The sequence below is a fragment of the Dipodomys merriami genome, unplaced genomic scaffold (assembly GCF_024711535.1).
Source record: "Dipodomys merriami isolate MVZ:Mamm:240054 unplaced genomic scaffold, mDipMer1.0.p SCAF_11, whole genome shotgun sequence".
Taxonomy (NCBI): domain Eukaryota; kingdom Metazoa; phylum Chordata; class Mammalia; order Rodentia; family Heteromyidae; genus Dipodomys; species Dipodomys merriami.
Genome location: NW_027202382.1, coordinates 15,582,367 through 15,605,458, shown reverse-complemented (window position 1 = coordinate 15,605,458; position 23,092 = coordinate 15,582,367). Strand labels below are relative to the sequence as shown.

At 40.6% G+C, this 23,092-nt stretch overlaps 1 protein-coding gene across 3 annotated transcripts in view; it reads left to right on the top strand.

Moving 5' to 3' along the window:
* The window catches only part of Rnf38 (ring finger protein 38), a 121,132-nt gene that overhangs the window by 16,048 nt on the left and 81,992 nt on the right, over positions 1–23,092 (top strand). For all 3 annotated transcript variants that reach the window (XM_070009867.1, XM_070009876.1, XM_070009884.1), the window contains exon 2: positions 17,250–17,320. In XM_070009867.1, the coding sequence (XP_069865968.1) occupies positions 17,250–17,320 (71 nt within the window). The remainder of the gene's footprint in view (positions 1–17,249; positions 17,321–23,092) is intronic.

Here is a 23,092-nt window from a genome sequence, read left to right as displayed (position 1 = left end):
TGCCTATGCTTTTTTTTTTTCAACATGTCAGTTTGTAAGTATAATGTGTCTTCATCAGTATCGTCATTTTCATCATTCTTCCCCATCCCTCTTAAATCAACCCCATCTTTCAGTGCTTACATTCTTGTCTTTTTTCTGGCTTCTCTTTTAGAAGAAAGTATTTGTTCCCAAGTGTATAATTACTATTTATATGCTGAGAATTGAAAGTTCTTAAATTTTTATTTTACAGTGAGATCCTAATTTACATGTCCAAAATTTCTTCTTCTCTGTTTTTTTTTTTCCAGCAGAAAATGGCATTCAGTTGTTCAACCCCAGGAACCTGGGAGTCATTTTTGGCAGTTTAATTTTTTTCACATACTTCTCCTCTGCGCTTCACTAAGTACTTTTCAACTCAATCTAGAATGGATTCTCTACAATATACCTTGTATCTTTTATTTATTTTTTATTTATTTATTTTTATTTTTTTGGTTGGTCGTGGGGCTTGAACTCTGGGCTTGGGCACTGTCCCTGTGCTCTTCAGCTCAAGGCGAGCGCTGTACCACTTGAGCCACAGCACCACTTCCAGTTTCCTGGTGGTTTATTGGAGATAAGAGTCTCATGGGGGCTGGGAAGGTGGCTAAGTGGTAGAGCACTTGCCTTGCATACCTGAGGCCCTGGGTTCGATTCCTCAGCACCACACAAGCAAAAAGAAAAAAGCTGGAAGTGGCGCTGTGGCTCAAGTGGTAGAGCGCTAGCCTTGAGCTGAAGAGCTGAGGGACAACGGCCAGAGTTCAGGCCCCATGACCGGATCAAAAAAACAAACAAAACAACAACAACAACAAAAAAGACTCTCAGGGACTTTCCTGCCCAGGCTGGCTTTGAATTGTGATCCTCAGATCTCAGCCTCCTGAGTAGCTAGCTATGGGCGCACCCAGCACCTTGTATCATTTAAAATGTATCTTTCATCCTTCCATTTCTTTCTTTTGAAGCTATCCCACTTCTTACCACAGTAGCCTTTCAGCCTGTTTGGATATTAAGTCTTTGGCCTCTCTCATGTTTTTTCTCTGCACAGCAGCTAAATAGAACTTTTTAAAACAATGGGCCATATGACTACTTAAAGCTGTTCAGTGGTTCTTCATTGCACTTGAACTTCCTCAGTTTTTCCTGTCTTTTCCTCCAGCTGTTTTTTCTGCCCTTTGAGATGTCAGCTCTTATTCATCTGTGAACGCCTTGCTTTCATCTTAGGTCTTCCTTGACTATCCAGTTTCAACCTCTCTACTTTCTTATTGTACTCTGTTTTTCCTGCAGAGTGCTTAGCCACAGTTTACCATTACTCATTCATGGGTTTACATATCTGGTCCAGATACTTGCTCTGGCAGAATAAATGTGTCTCTGTACTTTAGCAAAATAGTGTTGTATTGTTGTTGTTGTTTTGTTTTCTCCTCCCCCCCCCCTCCTTTTTTAAATCAGGGTCTTTCTGTGCAGCCCTAGGCTGACCTTGAGCTCAGGATCCTCTGCTCTGGCTCTCAAGTGCTAGGATTACAGACACATCTGGTCTAAGTGTTGTTTTAAACTACTGACTCTTTTCCCCTTAACTTCCTCCTTCTAGAGATAATTGTGAGTTGACTCCTGTAGAGTTGTACTTAATTATTAAAGAAATAAAATTTTATCAATTGAGATAAATATACTATAGCAATTTTTTAATTTATACTTGTGGGAGTTGATACAGATTATTTTTTCATATTTGTAACTAATGAGCTTGTATAAAATACAGTTTTTGTTAGCATAAATTTGTAATCTTGAAATTCTGTTACTTAGTTATGGATTCAAAATCAATGTCTAATGACCAGATGTGTGGCACATTCCACTAATCACAAAACTCAGGAGGCTAAGTGTGGGTTATATAGGGAGACCTTGTCTCAAAAAAAAAAAAAGCTTAGAAAGAAAAAAAGGAAAAGGAAGGAAGGAAAGAAGAGAGATAAAAGCTAGGTGTAGGTGCTACCTAGGAGGAGATCCTAGCTACCCAGGAGGAGATCCAGTGGATTACAATTTGAAGCCAGCCTGGGCAGAAAAGGTTACAGGACTCTATCTCCAGCTCACCAGCAAACAAACCATCCCAGAGGTGTAAATAGTGGTAGGTAGGTTGCCACCTGATCAAGCAGGCTGAGTAAGTGCTAGACTCTTAAGTTCAAGCAAGGTTAGCAGTCAAAAAGAAGAAAGAAGAAAAGAAAAAAAAATGTAATTGATACTGTCACCACCTGTAATTTTTTCTCAGATTTTTAAAATACTTGAAGATAATACTGGTATAATGATATGCAAAATAATGTAGTAGTAGGTATTATACTGTTTTCTACAGTTTACAAATGTATGAAATAATTTCATATATTTATAATAGTTGCATTTTAGAATTTGTTTTAGAAAATCTCAAACATAAGAGTTACAGACACTCGTATAATGAACCTATATGTTTCCACCAGCCAGGTTCAGCGGTTTCCAGACTGATAATTTTATTTTGTCTTTGCCCAACCTTACTTTATATTATCTTTTTATAAAATATTATTATTATTAAGGTATTATATAGAGGGGTTACCACTTTGTCAGATTACTTTTTTTTTTGACAGTATCATCCCTTTCATCACTTTACTCCTATCCCTGCCCACAAGGTACATAGGGCATTTTTCACATAGTGTATATTACTGTTTTTTTTTTTTTTTAAGGGCCTCAACTCTGGGCCTGGGCACTATCCCTCAGCAGTTCAGCTCAAGGCTAGTGCTCTACCACTTGAGCCACAGCACCACTTCCGTCTTTTTCTGCTTATGTGGTGCTAAGGAATCAAACCCAGGGCCTCGTGCATGCAAGGTAAGCATTCTACCACTGAGCCACTTTCCCAGCCCCTTATATTACTTTTTTAAACAAATCCAGGTATCATGTCATAGATATTATTATCATATTGAAAAAAATACTACATATTCATTGGCATGGTTATAACAAAAGACATGACAGTAAGTATTGGCAAGAATGAGAAATCAGAGCACTTAAACTATGGTCATAATGTAAACTGATGCAGCCAGTTGGAAAACAGTTTGGAGTTTCCTCATGTGATTAAACAATTACCATATAACCTAGCAATTTTACTCCTTAAATATATACCAAGAAAATTGAAGGCAGAAGTCTAGGTAAAAACAATGATTTGTAGGAATGTTTGTCATTTGTAATAGTCAAAATGTGGAAAAAAACCCAAATGATCATCAGATAGTAAATGGATAAACAAAATGTGATATATCTATACAATGGAATGCCATTCCTAAGAAGAAACATCCATCAGGCATGTGGTTCATGCTTGTAATCCTAGCACTGGGAGGCTGAGGCAGGAGGATTGTGAATCCAAGGCTACCTTGGGCTATATAGCAAGACCTTGTGTCCCAGAGAGAAATAGAAGAACATTTCTTAAATTCTTTTTTATTTTTATTTTTGGTGGTCCTGGAGGTTGAACTCATGGTATTGTGCTTGCTAGGCAGATGTTCTACCACTTGAGCCTGGCCCTTGGTACTCCTTTTTTGTCTGTCATAGGGCTTGAACCTCAGGGCCTGGGTCTGTAGCTAAGTTTTTTCATTCAAAGCTAGTGCTCTACCACTTTGGGTTTTCTGGTGGTTAATTGAAGATAAGAGTCTCACAGACTTTCCTACCCTGGCTGGCTTTGAACCATGATTCTCAGGTCCCAGCCTCCGGAGTAGCTAGGATTACAGGTGTGAACCACTAGTGCCTGGTGCTCGTATTTTTTTTTTTTCTGGTCCTAGGACTTGAACTCCCAACTTGAGCACTGTCCCTGAGTCTCTTTGTATTTAAGGCTAGTGCTCTACCCCTTGAGCCCACAGTGCCACTTCTGGAATCCCCCCCCCCCCCCCCCCCCCGTTGTGAGGCTTGAACTCTGGGACTGGGTGCTGTCCTTGAGCTCTTCACTCAAGTCTAGTGATCTACCAGTTTGAGCTACAGCGCCACTTCCAGTTTTTCTGGAAGGTAAGAGTTTCACAGACTTTCCTGCCCAAGCTTGCTTTGAACTGTGATCCTCAGATCTCAATCTCCTGAGTAGCTAGGATTACAGGCTTGAGCCACTGGCGCCAGGCTTGTCATAATTTTTTTTAATAACAGCCTAGAGTTGTTAATTAGGGATTGTTAAATGAGATAGTCTAATTCCTGTTCTTTCTGAAATTAGGTTTGATTAGGCTTTTTCAATTTTCACCCCAGTAGTATTGGGGTTTAAATTCAGAGCCTTACTGTTGTTAGTAGGCTGGCACTCTACCACTTGATCCACATCTGCTTTGGTTATTTTCAAAATAGGGTCTTGTGAAATTTTACCCAAACTGGCATTGAAGCAGAAGCCTATGGTTCTCAGCCTCTTGAGTAGCTATGATTTATGGGTGTTAGTCACTGTCACGCAGCTGTTACTGGGAATTGAACTCAGCTTGGTACTTGGTATGCAAGAGGTCTACCACTTGAGCCACATGCCCCCAGTCCTAGGCATACTGCCTTCTTCCTACCCCCATCTCACCCCCACCTCACCTCTGTACTACTTTGTGCGTGCGTGTGTGTGTGTGTGTGTGTGTGTGTGTTTTCGTGTTCGCTCATGTGTGTGTTCGTTCGTGTTCCAGTCCTGGGCTTAAACTAATTAGGACCTGGACCTGGGCATTGTCCCTGAGCTTTTTTTGCTCAGGACTAGTGTTCTACCCCTTGAGCCACAGCTCTGCTTCCAGCTTTTTTTGTTGATTAATTGGAGATAAGAGTCTCACAGACTTTCCTGCCCAGGCTGGCTGTGAGTCAGGATCTTCAAATTTCAGCCTCCTAAATAGCTTCAGGCATGAGCCACCAGCACCCAGCTCCATAATGCTTTTTTTTTTTTTTTTAAGGAAAATTTAAAGGTAATTTTGAAATGTATATAACAAACATGCTGGGTTTTTTTGTTTGTTTGTTTGCTTTGTGGTCCTAGGCCTCGCATATATTGAGCAAACCCTCTTTTTCAGTGAGCTATACCCCCAACCTCATAGTTACTATAGAGTTTTGAAGGGAGTTTAAAATTATAGCCAGATGTAATGGCTCATTCATGGCTGTAATCCTAGCAAAAGATTAACTCTGAAGGCCCAGACTTGGAGAACAGTCCTTATAGGCCAACTCAGAAAGAAAAAAAAAAAAAAAAGAGAGGGGAACCCCCCCCCCCCATCTCAATCAGTAAGTTGGACTTGGTGACTTGTGCCTGCCATCTCAGATGTGTGGGAGGAATAAAGAAGATGGTGGTCTAGGCAGGCTCAGGCATAAATTCAAGACCCTATCAAAAAAATAAAAGTAAAAAGGGCTGGTGGTATTGCTTAAGTGGTAGATCACATGCTTAGCCAGTGTGAGGGCTTGAGTTCATACTTTAGTACTATCAAAATTTATTTTTTATTTTTTTGGGGTCCAGTCGTGGAGCCTGAACTCTGGGCCTGGACGCTGTCCCTCAGCTCTTCAGCTCAAGGCTAGCGCTCTACCACTTGAGCCACTTCTGGCTTTTTTCATTTTTGCTTATGTGGTGCTGAGGAATCGAACCCAGAGCCTCAGGCATGCAAGGCAAGCGCTCTACCACTGAGCCACCTTCCCAGCCCCAGTACTACCAAAATTTAGTACTATTTGAGTTCAAACTTGAGTACCAAAAGTTGATCATGATATGTCTAGTTGGTTTTGGTAGGTGAAGTTGTCATTCTAATTCTTAATGAAGAAAGTCCTTCCACTCAATCTTGAGTAGCTCTGACACTTTCTTGTCACCTGGTGGCAGCAAGTTTGAAAATTACTCATTGAGACAAGGGAGAGTAAGAAGTTATTATCTATTAATAGGTTTTCTGTTTAGAGTAATTAAAAAATTTGAAAATAGTGCTAATGATCACACCACATTTTGGATGTAGTGAATACCCCTGGATTATGCACATAAATTGGCTTAAATGGTAAAGTTTATGTTATATTTTACCACAATAAGTAAAGAACAACAAAGCATTATGGCAGTATGATAGCATAAAAATATATGATTCAGTAGTATGGTTTTTGTGGAAAAATTTAATCTGTGTTGCTGCCTGTTGTCTGGGGAGGAAGACTTAGATCAACCTTTAAATCAGTGGACTTCCAAAAGTATTTTGAACAGCGTAGACTCAATGTAAAATATTCTAGCACTGGAAATTTATGATTCAGTGAGAGTTTGGAAAGCATTTTCATCAGCTACTCAACCTTTACCATACTGTAGGACCCCTAAATGATTTACACTATAGCTTGTCTCTGAGTGGTTCTTTTTTTTTCCTTAATGAGATAAAACAAGATAGAATGACATTTAATATGGAAAATCTTGATGCAAAACACTACATACTATTCTAAGCACACATACCCTCTGCTACTATGCAGAGAATAAGGCTGGGTTCCATCAAGGAAAATTTCCTTTTTTATTTTTCCTACTTCCCCAAAGCAACTGTCTATTAACATAAAAATACTCACGTACAATCTATATAATGGGAGTGGTGTATACAGTGTAGCTGTTCAGTCAGCATGCCTGGCTTTTTTGTCATTGGATGTACCACTTCCCATTTTCTAGTTATTTTATTTATTTTTTGTTCCAGACTGGGTCTCAAACTCAGATGCTGCTTTTGTACATTGGCTGGCACTCTACCATCTGAACCACATCTTCAAACCCCCCCCCCCCCACTTATGACAACTGCAAAACTGGAGAATAGCGAGCCTAATGTACCATGACAGACAATATTGTCATTCATGTTTACCTAACAGTATCTAGTCAAACACTTAAAAAGAATTGCCAATACTGTATTTAACATTTGTTTGAAAATTAATATTTAAATTACATAAATTGACAATTTTCCTTTGTTACAAATTTATAATAAATAAGTTAGAAACTTTCACACAGTAAAGAAATTTTATGCTGATTTTCTTTATTCTGTGTTCTGTGAAATCTCTCTGTCTGATAGGGTATTTTCAGTTTGTTGTAGATTCTCTTTATGATTCTTTCTTTTTCTTTTCTTTCTTTTGGTCAGTTGTAGGGCTTGAACTCAGGGCCTGTGCCTATGTCTGAGCTAAAGGCTAGCACTCTACCACTTTGAGCTACAGTGCTATTTCTGGCTTTCTGGTGGTTAATTGGAGATCAGAGCCACAGGGACTTTACTACCTGGGCTGGCTCACATCTCAGCCTCCTGAGAAGCTAGGATTACAAGCACCAGCGCCCAGCTAATTTCCTTCCCTCCCTCCTTCCCTTTTTCCCTCCCTCCCCCTCTCTCTTTCTCTCTCTCTCTCTCTCTCTCTCTCTCTCTCTCTCTCTCTTTCTTTCTTTCTTTCTTTCTTTCTTTTTTTCCTTCCTTCCTTCCTTTCTCTCTCTTCCTTTCTCTCTTTCTCTTTCCCTCCCTCCCTCCCTCCTCTCTCTCTTTCTGTCTTTCTGTCTTTCTTTCTTTTTTTTCTGTTTCTTTCTTCTTTCTTTCTTTCTCTCTCTCCTTCCTTCCTTCCTTCCTTCCTTCCTTCCTTCCTTCCTTCCTTCCTTCCTTCTTTCCTTCTTTCCTTCTTTCCTTTCTTCTTGTTGGTCATGGGGCTTGAACTGTGGGTCTGGGCGCTGTCTCTCAGCTCTTAGGCTCAAAGTTAGCATTCTACCACTCGAGCCACAATGCTACTTCCGGTTTTCCGGTTTACTGGATATAAGAATCTCACAGGGGCTGGGAAGGTGGCTCAGTGGTAGAGCGTTTGCCTTGCATACTTGAGGCCCTGGGTTCGATTCCTCAGTACCACATAAGCAGAAAAAAAAAAAACCGGAAGTGGCACTGTGGCTCAAGTGGTAGAGTGCTAGCCTTGAGCTGAATTGCTGAGGAACAGTGCCCAAGCCCAGAGTTCAGGCCCCATGACCGGACCCCCCCCCCAAAAAAAAAAAAAAAAAAAAGAATCTCACAGACTTTCCTGCCTGGGCTGGCTTTGAACCGTGATCCTCAGATCTCAGTCTCCTGAGTGGCTAGGTTTACAGGTGTGAGCTCCCGGTACCTGGCTCCAGCTAATTTTTTCTAATTATTTATTAATGGTGATATAGAAAAAAGAATTCTACCAAGATGTCATTATTATTCAGTTAGAACTATTTGTAGAGGAGATTCGGGTATCAGGTGTGTGTGTGTGTGTGTGTGTGTGTGTGTGTGTGTGTGTGTGTGTGTGTGTGTGTGTGTGTGTGTGTGTGTGTGTGTGTGTGTGTGTGTGTGTGTGTGTGTGTGTGTGTGGTGGTTATGTGTTTTGGCAATACTGGTGTTTGAACTCAGGGCTTCACACTTACTAGGCATGTTCTTCCACTTGAACTATGTCCACAGCTCTTTTTGTTTTACATACTTTTCAGATAGGGTCTTGCACTTTTGACTAGGCTAGCTTCAGACAGTTATTTTCCTACCTACATTTTGCTTGTAGCAGGGAACACAGGTATGTACCAACATCCTCAGCTTGATTGTTGAGCTGGGATCTTGCTGACATTTTGCCTACTCTGGCATCAACCCAAAGTATTCCAAATCTCTGCCTCCCAAGTAGCTAGGATTACAGCTGTGTGACTTTACATAGCTTGTTTGTTGAGATAGGGATGTTACTACATTTTTTGCTTGGAGTGGCTTCAAACAGCAATACTCTAGATCTCTGCCTCAGATGTGAACCATTGTTTCCCCCCTCCCCCCAATTTCCTTTTTTAAGTTGTTTATCCTTCAGATGTCTTAACCTGAAATGATCAGAACTTTTTGGAGCCCTTTGGTAGGAATGTGAACTAGAAGGACAGCAAATTATAGGAAAATGTGCTTTAGTATTCTAGATGTCATAACATTTTAGTGCTGGAAATAAGCATTTAGCCTTTTATTTTTCTCCTTTCTTTCTTTTTGTAAAATTTTTGTAAAATTTTTCTTTTTGTAAAATTTTTTTCCCACTATGTAACCCAGGCTGCCTTAGAACATGTAATTGGCCTGCCTCAAACTGCCTAAGTGTGGGGTACATATATAACTCGCTATGTCCAGTGCACCTTTTCATTTCATTTGAAAAATATGTAAACAGTGTTAAATTTACTTGAACAATGCCACTTAGCTAGGCCTTCAGTGGTTGTGCGACATTATTTGTACTGCACCACTGCTTTATAGAAAAGATTTATCAAAAAGAAAATAGGTCACTCTTTATGTTTCGGATAGGACTAGTATTTGTTCAGTATGCTTCATTCCCTTTTCTTATTTTATTTTTCATCATAATTGTGAGTTTTTATTTCCAGTATCAATAACTGATAAATAGAAAATTAAAGCAAATAGAATATTCAGTTTTAACCTAGCAACAGTGGCTCATAACTATTCCTAGCTATTTGGGAGGCTATAGTTTGAGAATAAATTGTTCAGAGACACATCCATGACCCTATCTCAAGTTAAGCAGCAAAAAGCTGGACATGGCAGTATGGCTTGTTAGAGAGCTTAGGGGTGTGTGTGTTTGTGTGTGTGTGTGTGTGTGTGTGTGTGTGTGTGTGTGTGTGTGTGTGTGTGTGTGTGTGTGTGTTACTCAGTTCTAAAGAAAACTGTAGTTAAGGTTTTGTTAATATTTAGTCACTTCAATTTACATTTCACTTACAAAGTACTTAGATATAGTTTATCATAGTGAACATAAATATAGTTTTGGGTAGTAATATACTGGCCTAGGCCCTATAAAAACCTGTTTCGTACTTTGTATTCACTTTCTTTGTACACTGGAACAAGTAACTTTGCCTCTATGGACCTTACTTTTAGGCTCAGTGTAAATGGCTACACTGGCATCCAGGGCTGTTGAGTTGTATATAGTTTTTGTTTCAGTATTCAGTGTTTCTAATTAAGAACCCATGGGTAGAAACTGATATGTTCAGTCCTCTATGCTAGTTACATGCATAGTGAAACAAAACCTAGTTAGAAAGTTTAGTTAAATGGGATTTTGATATCTTAATAAAGTTAATACAGTTTTCTAGTGTTAAAATCTAAGGCTTCTTAGTTTGTGACTCTAAGGTCATTGGGTTTGAGAGGCAGCAGTGGTAGTTGAGTTAGCTGTTCTTTTTGTGTGTTTATTTATATTTTTATTACTTAATATTTAATTTAAGTACCAAGTGTGCTAACATAGCCTCTAGAGTTCAGATTATATAAAAGAACTAATACTTTATATATATGCATATATATATATATATGTTTTTTTTTTTGACTGATCCTGGGGCTTGAGCTCAGGGCATGGGCTCTGTCCTTGAGTCTCTCTGTGCTGAAGGCTAGAATCTATCACTTTAGCCACAGTGCCACGTCCAGCCTTTTCTGTTTATGTGGTACTAAGGGCTTCATGCATGCAGGGCAAGCACTCTACCACTAAACCACGTTCCCAGCCCATGTATTTTCATTAAATAACTTGTATTTCATTTAATTTCTTTGAGAACTTAGTCCTTGCTTAGTACCTATATTAGCAGGTTTTTATTACCAAACATTATTAGTGTCATATATTACCTAATGCCTCCACATCCAGGGCTTGAGATGTACAGTCATTTACTTTTAGTTTGGAATACTCAAATAGATAGAATTTTGTCTCCTAAATTCATAGTCAGTGAATAAATACTGTAGTTTCACAGTTAGAAGTACAAACTTGCATACTATGTAAAGCTTTACTTCTACTCTCAAGCAGCTTTTGATTTAGAAAGAGAAGTAAAGCATGATGTGCATGATAGATGTATGTGGCAGCTCAAGAGTGATAAAATTAGGCTATTCAGTTAGTGATGGGACTCTAGAGTCAAAATTTCTGTGACACTTAATTACAGGAGTTTAATTTATCTAACTTGATAGGTATTTAAACTTAATAAGAGAGTTTTAAGACTTTTAGTTAATACAAAGAAATTAACAGTTGTTTTCCTAAACTATTCTCATTCCAAGAAGCATTTCATGTCAACTGTTGATTGATTTCATATTGTCCTCATCTTCTAGAGATTGTTGGGAGAATCCTCTGTGTTCATACCATGCCCTCAATTTTCCTAGTTTCATTTTCACATATGTACATTGAATATTATGAACAGTTAGTCTTCTTAACCTTCAGAAGTGCTCTCTGAAGTACATACCAGCTGATAATATCATTCATATTATACAATGAGAATGGCTTTGATTTGTTAGTGAGTTACCTGCCATCTCATAGTCTATAAACATATGAACTTCAGGTCTGATTGAATTTAATTAACCAAACAAAACAGACAACCAAAACTGGGTGGGGTGGCCCAAACATACAATCTTAGTGATTTGGGAGACAGAGATTGGGGGATTGTGGTTTGAGGCCAGCTGGAACAAAAAAAGTTCGGGAGACATATATGGTGTTACTCACCTTTCATCTCAAACTTTGGAGGAAGCACAATGACTGGATGTCGAAAGGTATGTCTGTCATCTCAAGGTTGTGGGGAAGTACAAGTGGGAGGATGGGTAGCCTGTGTATAGATGAAGCCCTATCCAAAAAAGATAGTTACTCTGGAGACCAATATCTGGAGGATTGTGGTTCCAAGCCAGCCTGGGTAGAAAAGTCTGTGAGACTCTTATCTCTTAATTAACCAGCAAAAAGCCAAACTAGAGGCATGGTAGTATGCTATAGTGTGAGCAAGAAAGCTGGATGAGCTGGAGACTCTGAGTTCAAGTCCTAGTATTGGTACAGAGAAAAATACCCAACACAAAAAATGGTTAGCAAAGTGGCTCAAGTGTTAGAACACTTGTTAGCAAGTGTGGGGCCCTGAATTCAAACCCCAGTACCTCAAACAGCAACAACAACAAAAACATGACAAAAAACAGCTAGCAGTATCCTTGTATGTTGTAAAATGATGCAGTCACTTTGGAAAAGTTTTGCAGTTTCTCAAAAGGTTGAACAGAGGTACCATTTGAACCCAGCAAAGGAAATGAATACTAACTCATCTGTCTGGAAGCTTGTAGATGAATGTCAAAAAGCATAATTCATAATATTACCAGTACCATTCATAATATTGTCAGTGAATCCACTGACAATCTTTTCACTGATGAAAGGGCAAAATGTGATGTATTCATATACTAGAATATTATCTAATTAAGACTGAATTGATACTGCAGTCATGTGCATAAACCTAGCATACATGCTACGTAAAAGAAGCTTGTCACAACACATGTATTATATGATCCATTTATATAAAATCTTAAAAATAGGCAACTCCAGGGCTGGGAAGGTGGCTCAGTGGTAGAGTGCTTGCCTTGCATGCATGAGGCCCTGGGTTCGATTCCTCAGCACCACATAAGCAAAAAGAAAAAAAAATGCTGGAAGTGGTGCTGTGGCTCAAGTGGTAGAGTGCTAGCCTTGAGCTGAAGAGCTGAGGGACAGCACCCAGGCCCAGAGTTCAAGCCCCACAACCAGACCAAAAAAAAAAAAAAAAAAAAAAAGGCAACTCTACAGAAATTAGATTAGTGGTTGTTAGGGGATTGTGGAAAAGGGAAATGAAGTAAAGTCCTAAACTAGTAATGATAGTTATACAACTTCGTGAATATGTTTTAAACTTGAATTATATATTGAAACAGATGAATTGTACAGTATTGTATGTAAATTTTATCTCTGTAAAATTGCTTAAAACAACTCAAGATTCTGAAGCTTAATTTTCTGTTCTATATAGCTAGAAACATCAAGATCTCATTGTATTAGTATATTATACTCAATACAGCAAGAAAGGCTTTTAGCTCACGTTGCTGAACATCTATAACATTAGCAATGTCTTTTTTTTGGGTGGGGGTGGTCCAGTCATGGGGCCTGAACTCTGGGCCTGGGCGCTGTCCCTCAGCTCTTCAGCTCAAGGCTAGCACTCTACCACTTGAGCCACAGCACCACTTCCGGCTTTTTTCTTTTTGCTTATGTGGTGCTGAGGAATGGAACCCAGGGCCTCAGGCATGCAAGACAAGCGCTCTACCACTGAGCCACCTTCCCAGCCCAACATTAGCAATATCTTGAAGTGTATTCTGTAATAAAGTCAAAGTTTGTCCTATAAATTTTAAGTAGAATTTCTAAAATTAGTATAATCTCTTGTTGTAAGCTCATTTTCTGTAATCTTAAAACATGAGACAAGTAAATTTTACTAGTTAGATGCTACTGAATCTTTGGATTAGAAATCTGGACTTAGGGCTGGGAAGGTGGCTCAGTGGTAGAGCGCTTGCCTTGCATGTATGAGGCCCTGGGTTTGATTCCTCAGCACCACATAAGCAAAAAGAAAAAAAAAAAGCCAGAAGTGGCACTGTGGCTCAAGTGGTAGCGCACTAGCCTTGAGCTGAAGAGCTGAGGGACAGTGTCCAGGCCCAGAGTACAGGCCCCATGACCGGACTCCCCCCCCCCCCCCAAAAAATAAAAAGAAACCTGGACATTAGTTCATTGTTGAGACTTGGAATTCTCTTAGCACATTTCTTTTTAGGCATATTATAAATTTGGTATTCCAGTAGCAATTCTGCGGGCAGTTAGCTTGCAACTGGTGCAGTTGAAACGCAGAAAGGTCATGTGCCAGAGTCTGCCAACCTTCAGGCCAAGTTTTGGATAAAACTCAACAAGTTTTCATGTCCTGCTATAAAATCAGTATTTAAAAATACTGTTTTGCTAGAGTGAATGGAAAAGAGCCCTGAGTGAACAGTACATGGGAGAACCAAAAAATTAAACTTAAGTGACAGTTACTTTGTATGGACATATCCTAGGACTGGATTTTTTTTTTTTTTTTTTTTTTTTGGGTCCGGTTGTAGGGCTTGAACTCTTGGCCTGGGTGCTGTCCCTCAGCTCTTCAGCTCAAGGCTAGCACTCTACCACTTGAGCCATTGCGCCACTTCCAGCTTTTTTCTTTTTGTTTATGTGGTGCTGAGGAATCGAACCCAGGGCCTCATGCATGCAAGGAAAGCACTCTACCACTGAGCCACCTTCCCAGCCCAGGACTGGATTTTTTAAAGTCTACTTGTTATCGTTATTATAGAATGCAAAGAAAGTGATTGGATAATTCCTTTTTAAAATATTATTGATAAAGCTTAAGAGCATTTTAGCACTTACAGTATGAATTAGCACCTGTTATTTGGATTTTGGTAACTGGCAGACTAATTACACTTTGAAAAGATTGATTTGGGAAGGGTTGTTACTACCTTAGAAAACAGGAGTAGAATTCATACTGGTTTAACATATTTGTATAGAATACGTACTGTGTTGAAGGACTTGTTCCAGTTTCCCAACGTACGTGTGTGTGTGTGTGTGTGTGTGTGTGTGTGTGTGAGAGAGAGAGAGAGAGAGAGAGAGAGAGAGAGAGAGAAAGAGGGGGGTGCAGGGAGGGAGGGAGGGAGATCTATCTAAACATCATCATTAGCCTGAGGGAATTTACAAACCCATTGTGATAGCAATTTATGGTTAATTTCACTTTGCCTATTTTGCCTTTGGATTTGTCAGGATGACCTAGTCTAAGATATATGACTTCTGCCTTGTCCCTTCATATGCCTCCAAGTTAACCACTTTGGTATACTGACAGTACTTGGTCCAAGCCTTGATCATCATAAAGTTGAGCCACTTTTACTATTTGAGTGCCAACCCAGGACAGTAAATTTGTTCCCTAATATCTGTGTGTGTTGGGAAAGGGTAGGAGAGAGATGGGAGGAGGGGGGGGAGGGGCAAAAGTCAATGTGGTTTTGAAGAATTTAATGGACTGGCTTTCTCCAAAGCTACTATTGTCAAAAGTCATTAGTGATTTAAACTGGAGCTTAATAATAAAATTAATGGGGTCAAAATATCTTTTGTCTTTGTTAATAGTTATGTTCTAATGGAGTACTAATTATCACAAAATAATTTTAAGGGGGGGAGTTCTTAAAGTGGAGGAAAAATGTAACTGGATCATTAGTCTCGGGATTGTGCTCATTGCCATGGGGTGCTCTTGGAATCCTCTGTCTTCTTTCTGGGTCTGGGCGCTGTCCCTCAGCTCTTCAGCTCAAGGCTAGCACTCTACCACTTGAGCCACAGTGACACTTTGGCTTTTTCTGCTTGTGTGGTGCTGAGGAATCAAACCCAGGGCCTTAGGCGTACAAGACAAGCACTATACCACTGAGCCATCTTCCCAGCCCTCTGTCTTCTTTCTTGGGGTTGCTTGTCTCATCAGATCCAGTGTTCTAGGAATTTTGGTTTGGAAGCTAGGCCCCCCCCCTTTTTTTTTTTCTGTGTTCATCATGGAAAATTAGAAAATACAGTCAAACAAAATGAAAATTTCCAAGCTCTGGGGGCAGGTGTGGTTCAGGCCTGTAATCCTAGCTACTCAGGAGACTGAGATCTGAGAATTTCAGTTGGGAACCAACCAGGGTAGACAAGTCTGGTAGACTGTCTCCAGTTAACCAACAAAAGAACTGAAGCAAAGGTGTGGCTCAAGTAGTAATGTCTCATCTTTTTTCTTTTTCTTTTTCTTTTTCTTTTTGCTTGCCTGCCTGCCTGCCTCCCTCCCTCCCTCCTTTCCTTCCCTCTTTCTTTTTCTTTTTAAAAAATTCTTAATATAAAAGTGTTATACAGAGGGATTACAGTTATGTAAGTCAAGTAAAGGATACATTTCTTTTTGGACAATGTCAACCCTTCCCTCCCTGTCTCCCAGTTTTTCTCTCCTTTCCCACCAAGTTGTATAGTTCATTTTCAGCAGTGTCTTGCTGCATTTGTTCACCCTTTGTTCGTCCATTTCTGTGCCTCCCCCACCCCCTACCATCCTCCTAAAGACATATGATGAACAAACTAGACAGAAAGGAAACAAAAACAGCAACAAAGAAAAAGCCTTGTTTCCATTTCCTGGAGTTTATTTCCTATATCTCTTTTCTTTTTTTGTCTTTTCTTTCACCTGTCTTAGGACTTGTACTCAAGGCCTGGGCACTGCCCTTCTACTTTTTTGCTCAAGATTAGTGTTCTACTACTTGAGTCACAGCTCCACTTTCAGCTTTTTTTTGTTGGTTGTGGGGCTTGAGCTCTGGGCCTGAGCACTATCCCTCAGCTCTTCAGCTCAAGGCTTATCACATTACCCTTGAGCCACAGCACCACTTCTGGGTTTTCTGGTGGTTTATTGGAGATAAGAGTCTCATGGACTTTTTTGCCCAGGCTGGCTTTGAACTGTGATTCTCAGATGTTAGCCTCCTGAGTAGCTAGGATTACAGGTGTGGGCCACTAGCACCCCACCACTTTTCAGCTTTTTGATAGTTAAGTAAAAGTAGATCACTTGATCTAGTAGAAAATAGTCAGGGTTTTAATAAGAGGTTTTTAGTTTCAGATCTCCCACTTTACTGACTGCTACTTTGTATGTTTCAGTTTATTTTTTCTTCTGTTAAAAAGTATGAATAACAATCCATCCTGTTGCCAGCTGCTCATATCTGTAATCTTAGCTACTTGGTAAGCTAATTGGGAGGACTCTGGTTCAAGGCCAGCCAAGGAAAAACTTGGTTGAGACTCCATCTCAACAGAGAACACTGGACGTGGTGACACACACTGGTCATTTCAACTACAGTGGGAAATATTAACAGGAAGATTGCTGTCCAGGCTGTCCTGGCAAAAACAAACAAGACCCTACCTCAAATATAGTCAGAGTAGAAAGGGCTGGAGGCTTGGCTCAAGCAAGAGCCACCTGACTAGCCAAATGTGAAGCCCTGAGTTCAGACCCTAATACTGACAAAATAAAAATAATCCATCAGTTGGATCATGTACAAGGGCCCTCCCTATCCTTGTCTGGTGAATCTCGACCCCCAGACTTGCCTCGAACCCCCTGTGTAGCCAATGCTATCCTTACCAATGTAATCCTGTTAAAATAACCTTTACATAGGAGGGAAAAGGATAACTAACTGGGAGGTGGGTCTGCCATTAAAACAAAAAAGGGGGAATCTGTAGAGCACATGGGCAGCAAAGATGGTGTTGAGGGAGTTGAGTGGGCAGAGCCCAATTTGCTTTATGTTCAGTGCGTAACTAGCCCATGGAAGCTTAGGTGCATGATAGAGTGTGACCTTGACAGTGATTGATTCCTTTTCCTCCCCTGCCATGCCACCTGCTCTTTTTTGCTTTAAAAAGGGTTTCCTCTGTGTTAATAAGCAAGTTTTTTCCTGCTTAAAAAAATTAAAATAATCCATCTTCTGTATTTAATATTATTTTTGAGCATTAAATGGAATAATGGTTGTAAAAGCATTTTAATTGGGAAAACAGTTCAAATCTAAGGATATTGCATATTAACATTTCCTCCTTTTTTCTTGTAGGTAGTGTTGGTGCTTCTTTTCAGTGCCAATCCATCCATCACGACCACATTTGTCATGATGACAGTGACAAGGTGAGGTCCATGTTGATGAAAATGCATGCCATCCTTATATTACTGGATTCACTTGCATAACTCTGGACCTAGAGCCAGGAGTATGACTTGCTGGGTGCAGTATTCAAGTGCAGACGACCTTATAGGTTTGCCTGTTGATTATTGGACTGTTTCCCAAACCTAAGGATAATTCTTTCAGGAAAAAGTACATTGGACTCTTAATTAGTCCTCCATTTCCCTATTTCCATTTCTTTTCTTCCTTGCACAATCTAGATTTTAATATATGAACATGTGTTTTCTAAATGTAGTTATCTCAACAACTTGTATTTCTTTCTAGCTGGTTATATTGTGGACAGTCCAATTTGGTTCATTTTTGTAGCTGAATAATTTATTAAATTATGTCTTCTTATGTGTTATCTTTTAACATTTTTTGACTGTTTCCAAAACACAGATTAAATCTTGGGGATTGAGAATGTAACCTGTTTGATTCATGGATGGTAGAGAGTAGGGTAGGGTAAAGCCTGCTTTAGCCCTGAGTTTGGTTTTGTTTTTTAAATTATGTCTAAACTGTTAATGGTTTTGTTTCATTGTATTGAATTTTGCTTCTGTTCTTTTTTTTTTTTTTTTTTTTTTTTTTGGTGTGTGTGGGGTGCTGGTCCTGGGACTTGAACTTAAGATTGGATACTGTCCCTGAGCTTTTTTGCTCAAAGCTAGGGTTCAATCCCTTGAGCCACAGCTCCACTTCCAGCTTTTTATTGGTTAATAAGAGTCTCATGGACTTTCTTGTCTGAGCTGGCTTTGAATTATGATCCTCAGATCTCAGTCTCCTGAATAGCTAGAATTACAGACCTGAGCTACCAGTGCCTAGCTCACTTCTATTCCACCTCCACCCCTATCCCCGGTCATGGGACTTCAACTCTGGGTCTGGTGCTGTCCCTCAGCTCTTCAGCTCAAGGTGAATGTTCTACCACTTGAATCACGGCACCACTTCCAGTTTTCTGGTGGTTAATTGGAGATAAGAATCTCACAGACTTTCCTGCCCAGGCTGGCTTTGAACCATGATCCTGAGATCTCAGCCTCCTGAGTAGCTAGGATTACAGGTGTGAGCCACTGGTGCCTGGCTTACTCTTTTTATTTCTAAAGAGACTTGGTATTGGGGGGTTTCCATTGCTCACCATTAGCCTTGATGGTCCAACCCGTGTGCTAGCTGATTTGGCACATCTGGCTGGTGGTGGTGGATTGCCTTAAATTTAGTCTTATTCACCATTGATTTCCAGAGGTTTTCCTCTTATTTCCTGTGTCTTTTATGCAGGAATGTATTACTGCCTCCTTTGGTAATTCTCAGTGCAGACCAGTCCAAGCAATTTTAATCTCTCTTGTTTTGATCAAGACCCTCATCCTAGCCTGGCACTGGTGGCTCATACCTGTAATCCTACTACTCAAGAAGCTGAGATCTGGGAACCACAGTTCAAAGACAGTCTGGGCAGGAAAGTCTGTGATCATGACTCTTATCTCCAATTAACCACCAGAAAAATGGAAGTGGTGCTATGGCTCAAAGTGGTAGTTCTTTCACCTTTAGCAAAACAGGTCAGGGACAGCATCTAAGCCCTGAGTTCCAGCCCCACAACCAAAAAAAAAAAAAAAAAAAAAAAGATTCTCTCAAGCCACTCCAGCTGCTACTGTGGGGAATGTTCTGGAGGGTCTATTAGTTATCTAAAGCTAGCTCACTTTGTTTGATTGTACTTTCCTTCCCTCTTTTGCCCCTCCCTCTTGAACAAATAGTACATCAATTCTGGAATTACTCTGATGCTTGGCGATGAAGTCAGTAGTTTATTTTCAGTTTCCCTCTATTCAGACTAGAAGCAGTCGCACTCAGGCCCTGAGTTCAAGCCCCATGACCTACCAAAACAATAAAATAAAGAACCTCTTCCCTCATTATACTGCAGCTAGCTAGATGAAGAAGTTGGTTGAAAGCTGGGTACTGGTGGCTCATGTCTATAATCTTAGCTGAGCATAGTTAGAAGCCAGCCCAGGCAGAAAATTCCCGTGAGACTTTTTATCCCCAATTAAGCATTCAAAAACTGGTAGTGAAGCTGTGGTTCAAAGCAGCAGAGCACCAGCCTTGAGCAAAAGAGCTCAGGAATAGCTCCCAGGCCTTGAGTTCAAGCCCCATGACAAATGGTGACAACAGTAACAAAAAACAAGTTGGTTGATAATTGGGATTTTCCAAATGGCTTTCTTTGTTTTGTCTGATCACACTGTCCTTGTAACCTTTGTTCGACTCAATTTTACTCTAAGGGTAGGCTTATAGCATTCTAAAGTCTCTTATTATTTATTAATTATTCTTAAATCTCCTTACTTTTTTTGTTGGTTGTAGGGCTTGAACTCTGGGCCTGGGTGTTGTCCCTGAGCTCTTCAGCTCAAGGCTAGCACTCTACCACTTGAGCCACAGCGCCACTTCGGCTTTTTTCTGTTTATGTGGTGCTTAAGGAATCGAACCCAGGGCCTCATGTATGCGAGGCAAGCACTCTACCACTGAGCCACCTTCCCAGCCCTCCTTCTAATTAATTCATGTATGACTTGAGTGGATATAGGGTAATAAGCAAGGGGAGAGACAGAGAGAGAGAGAGAGAGAGAGAGAGAGAGAGAGAGAGAGACAGAGAGACAGAGAGACAGAGAGAGAGAGTGAGAGAGAGAGAATGAGAGAAAATGAGAGAGAACACATTTGTTAGATCTTACTTCTTCATTTTCAATAGCAGTGGCAAATCACCAAATCCTCGATTTTGCTTGTCTCCCAACTTTCTCTGTTATTGTTGTACCAGTTTCAGTCTATAGTGCTGGAAGGGGCTGACTCTAGATCTTTTTTTTTTTTTTTTTTTTGTCGGTCTTGGGTCTTGAACTCTGGGCCTGGGCGCTGTCCCTCAGCTCTTCAGCTCAAGGCGAGCGCTCTACCACTTGGCTGTCCCTCAGCTCTTCAGCTCAAGGCGAGCGCTCTACCACTTGAGCTACAGCGCCACTTCCGGTTTTCTGGTGATTTATTGGAGATAGGAGTCTCATGGTCTTTCCTGCCCGGGCTGGCTTTGAACCGCGATCCTCAGATCTCAGCCTCCTGAGTAGCTAGGATTACAGGCGTGAGCCACCAGTGCCCGGCTCTGACTCTAGATCTTTAATTAAGTAATATCTTGTAAGTTGCAAACTAATATTTTTCATTTATGTTGGACATAACATTTCACCCAAGCCTTCTAGAAGTGTGTGTGTGTGTGTGTGTGTGTGTGTGTGCGCGCGCGTGTGTGTGTGTGTGTGTGTGTGTGTGTGTGTGCGCGTGCGTGCGTGCGTGTGTGTGTGCGTGCGCGCGCGCGCTGGTACCAGAACACATCATTCTTACTCATACTTCTTCACAGCTGGTACTTTACCACTTGAGCCACACTTTCAGCCTATGTCTTTGTGTAGTTTTAGAGATGGCGTCTCATGGATTTTACTGCTTGGGTTGGTTTCAAACCATGATCTTCCAGGTCTCAGCCTCCCAAATGGGTAGCTAGGATAGCAAGTGTGACTTACTGTAGCCTGCCACACACACACAAACACATACACACACACACTTGTTTGTTTTGTGCCTCACTTGCCTTATATTTTTAATGTTCATTTCGTTGCTTTGGTTTTTTTCTTTTTTGGTCTTTTTAAAATGTTCATTTAAAAACCCATAGTGCATAATTTCCAGGTAGAAACTTTTTATTATATATTCCAGCATTTTTATGCTAAGAATTGTTTCAGGTATTGGGGACAGTTCATTGCACAAAACAGAGTTATTTGCTTTTTTTTTTTTTTTTTTTTTCTTTACTGGTTCTTTGTGGCTTGAACTCAGAGCCTGAGTGCTGCCTCTGAGCTTCTTTGTGCTCAAGTCTAGCATTCTGCCATTTGGAGCTACAACACCACTTCTGGCTTTTTCTATGTGGTTTATTGGAGATAAGAGTCTCTTGGAGGCAGGGGTGGGAGGGGGAATGGGAGGGCAGGGATGGTAAGCGGAAACAAAGGAGGAGGCAGCAATGTATTCATTACCTTGCTCATGTAGTTGTAACCCCTCTGAACGGTATTTTCACAATAAAAAAACAACTTATTAATTTAAAAAAAGTCTCATGGAGGGGCTAGGAAGGTGGCTCAGTGATAGAGTGCTTGCCTTGCATGCATGAGGCCCTGGGTTCGATTCCTCAGCACCACATAAGCAGAAAAAGCTGGAAGTGGTGCTGTGGCTCACATGGTAGAGTGCTAGCCTGAGCTGAAGAGCTAAGGAACAGTGCCCAGGCCCAAAGTTCAGGCTTCACAACTGGCAAAAAACAAAAAAAAGTCTCATGAACTTTTCTGCCCACAGTGGCTTCAAACCACAATCCTCAGATCTCAGCCTCCTGACTAGCTAGGATTATAGGCATGATCCACCAGCACCTGGCAAGTTGTTTGCTCTATAGAGCATGCTTTCCACAAGGGGAGAGGTGAGACAATAATTTATACCTATTATTAATTGGCTGCTTATATTATAAAAAACAATAAAGCAGAGGAAAGGTAGAGAAGTATTGGGGAAAGTTTACCTTTTAAGCAGGTAAGTCACAACACCTTTTCAAATAGGGACTGCCTTACTTCCATTTTGTATGTTAGGAATTTTAGACACAGATTAATTTGTCTAAGATCACACAATTGACAAGTAGCACAACTGAGATTGAAACAAATTGTGGAGGCTCTAGAGATTAGTTGGTGGGCAGTATTTTTAATCTTTCTTACCTAGGTCCTTTTGGGCTCATTTCTTCTGATTCATTACTATTATTAACCATATAATCATGAATAGCTATTATAACAATTTGTTAATCTAAGTAGTCAGGCCGCTCTGCCATGACATCCCTTCCCTGCTTCATATCATATCCCTGCTTCTTTTTTTGTTTTTGGTTGGTCAGGAGGGCTTGAACTCTGGGCCTGGGCGCTGTTCCTGAGCTCTTCAGCTCAAGGCAAGTGCTCTCCTACTTGAGCCACAGCACCACTTCTGGTTTTCTGGTAGTTAATTGGAGATAAGAGTCTCATGGACTTTCCTGCCCAGGCTGGCTTTGAACTGTGATCCTCAGGTCTCTAAGTAGCTAGGATTATAGGCGTGAGCCACTGGCACCCAGCTCTGAACTTCTTTATAAGAAATGTTATGTAATGTACTGGTCATATAGGAATACTTAAAAGATTAAGTATAAGCTGGGTGTCAGTGGCTCACATCTGTAATCCTTAGTTATTTATAGTGCTGAGATCTGAGGTTGTGGGTTTGAAGCCAGCGAGAGAAGGAAAGTTATGAGACTCTTTTTTTGGGGGGGGGAGGGGTCTGGTCATGGGGCCTGAACTCTGGGCTTGGGCGCTGTCCCTCAGCTCTTCAGCTCAAGGCTAGCGCTCTACCACTTGAGCCACAGCGCCACTTCCGGGTTTTTTCTTTTTGCTTACGAATGGAACCCAGGGCATCAAGCATGCAAGACAAGCGCTCTACCACTGAGCCACCTTCCTAGCCAGTTTTGAGACTCTTATATGCAGTTAACCACCAAAAAGCTGGAAGTGGAACTGTGACTCAAATGGTAGAGCTTTAGCCTTGAGCAGAAAAGCTCAGGAACAATACCCAGACCCAGAGTTCAACCCAGGACCAGAGCACACACACAAAGAAGTATAATAAAGAAAGTAAATATTATAGCATCTTTAACCCATCTAAGCAGATGTTATCTTGAGTAAAGACACATTTTTCCTGTGAGAACAAGCTTGACATAGAGAATAGGTCTGACC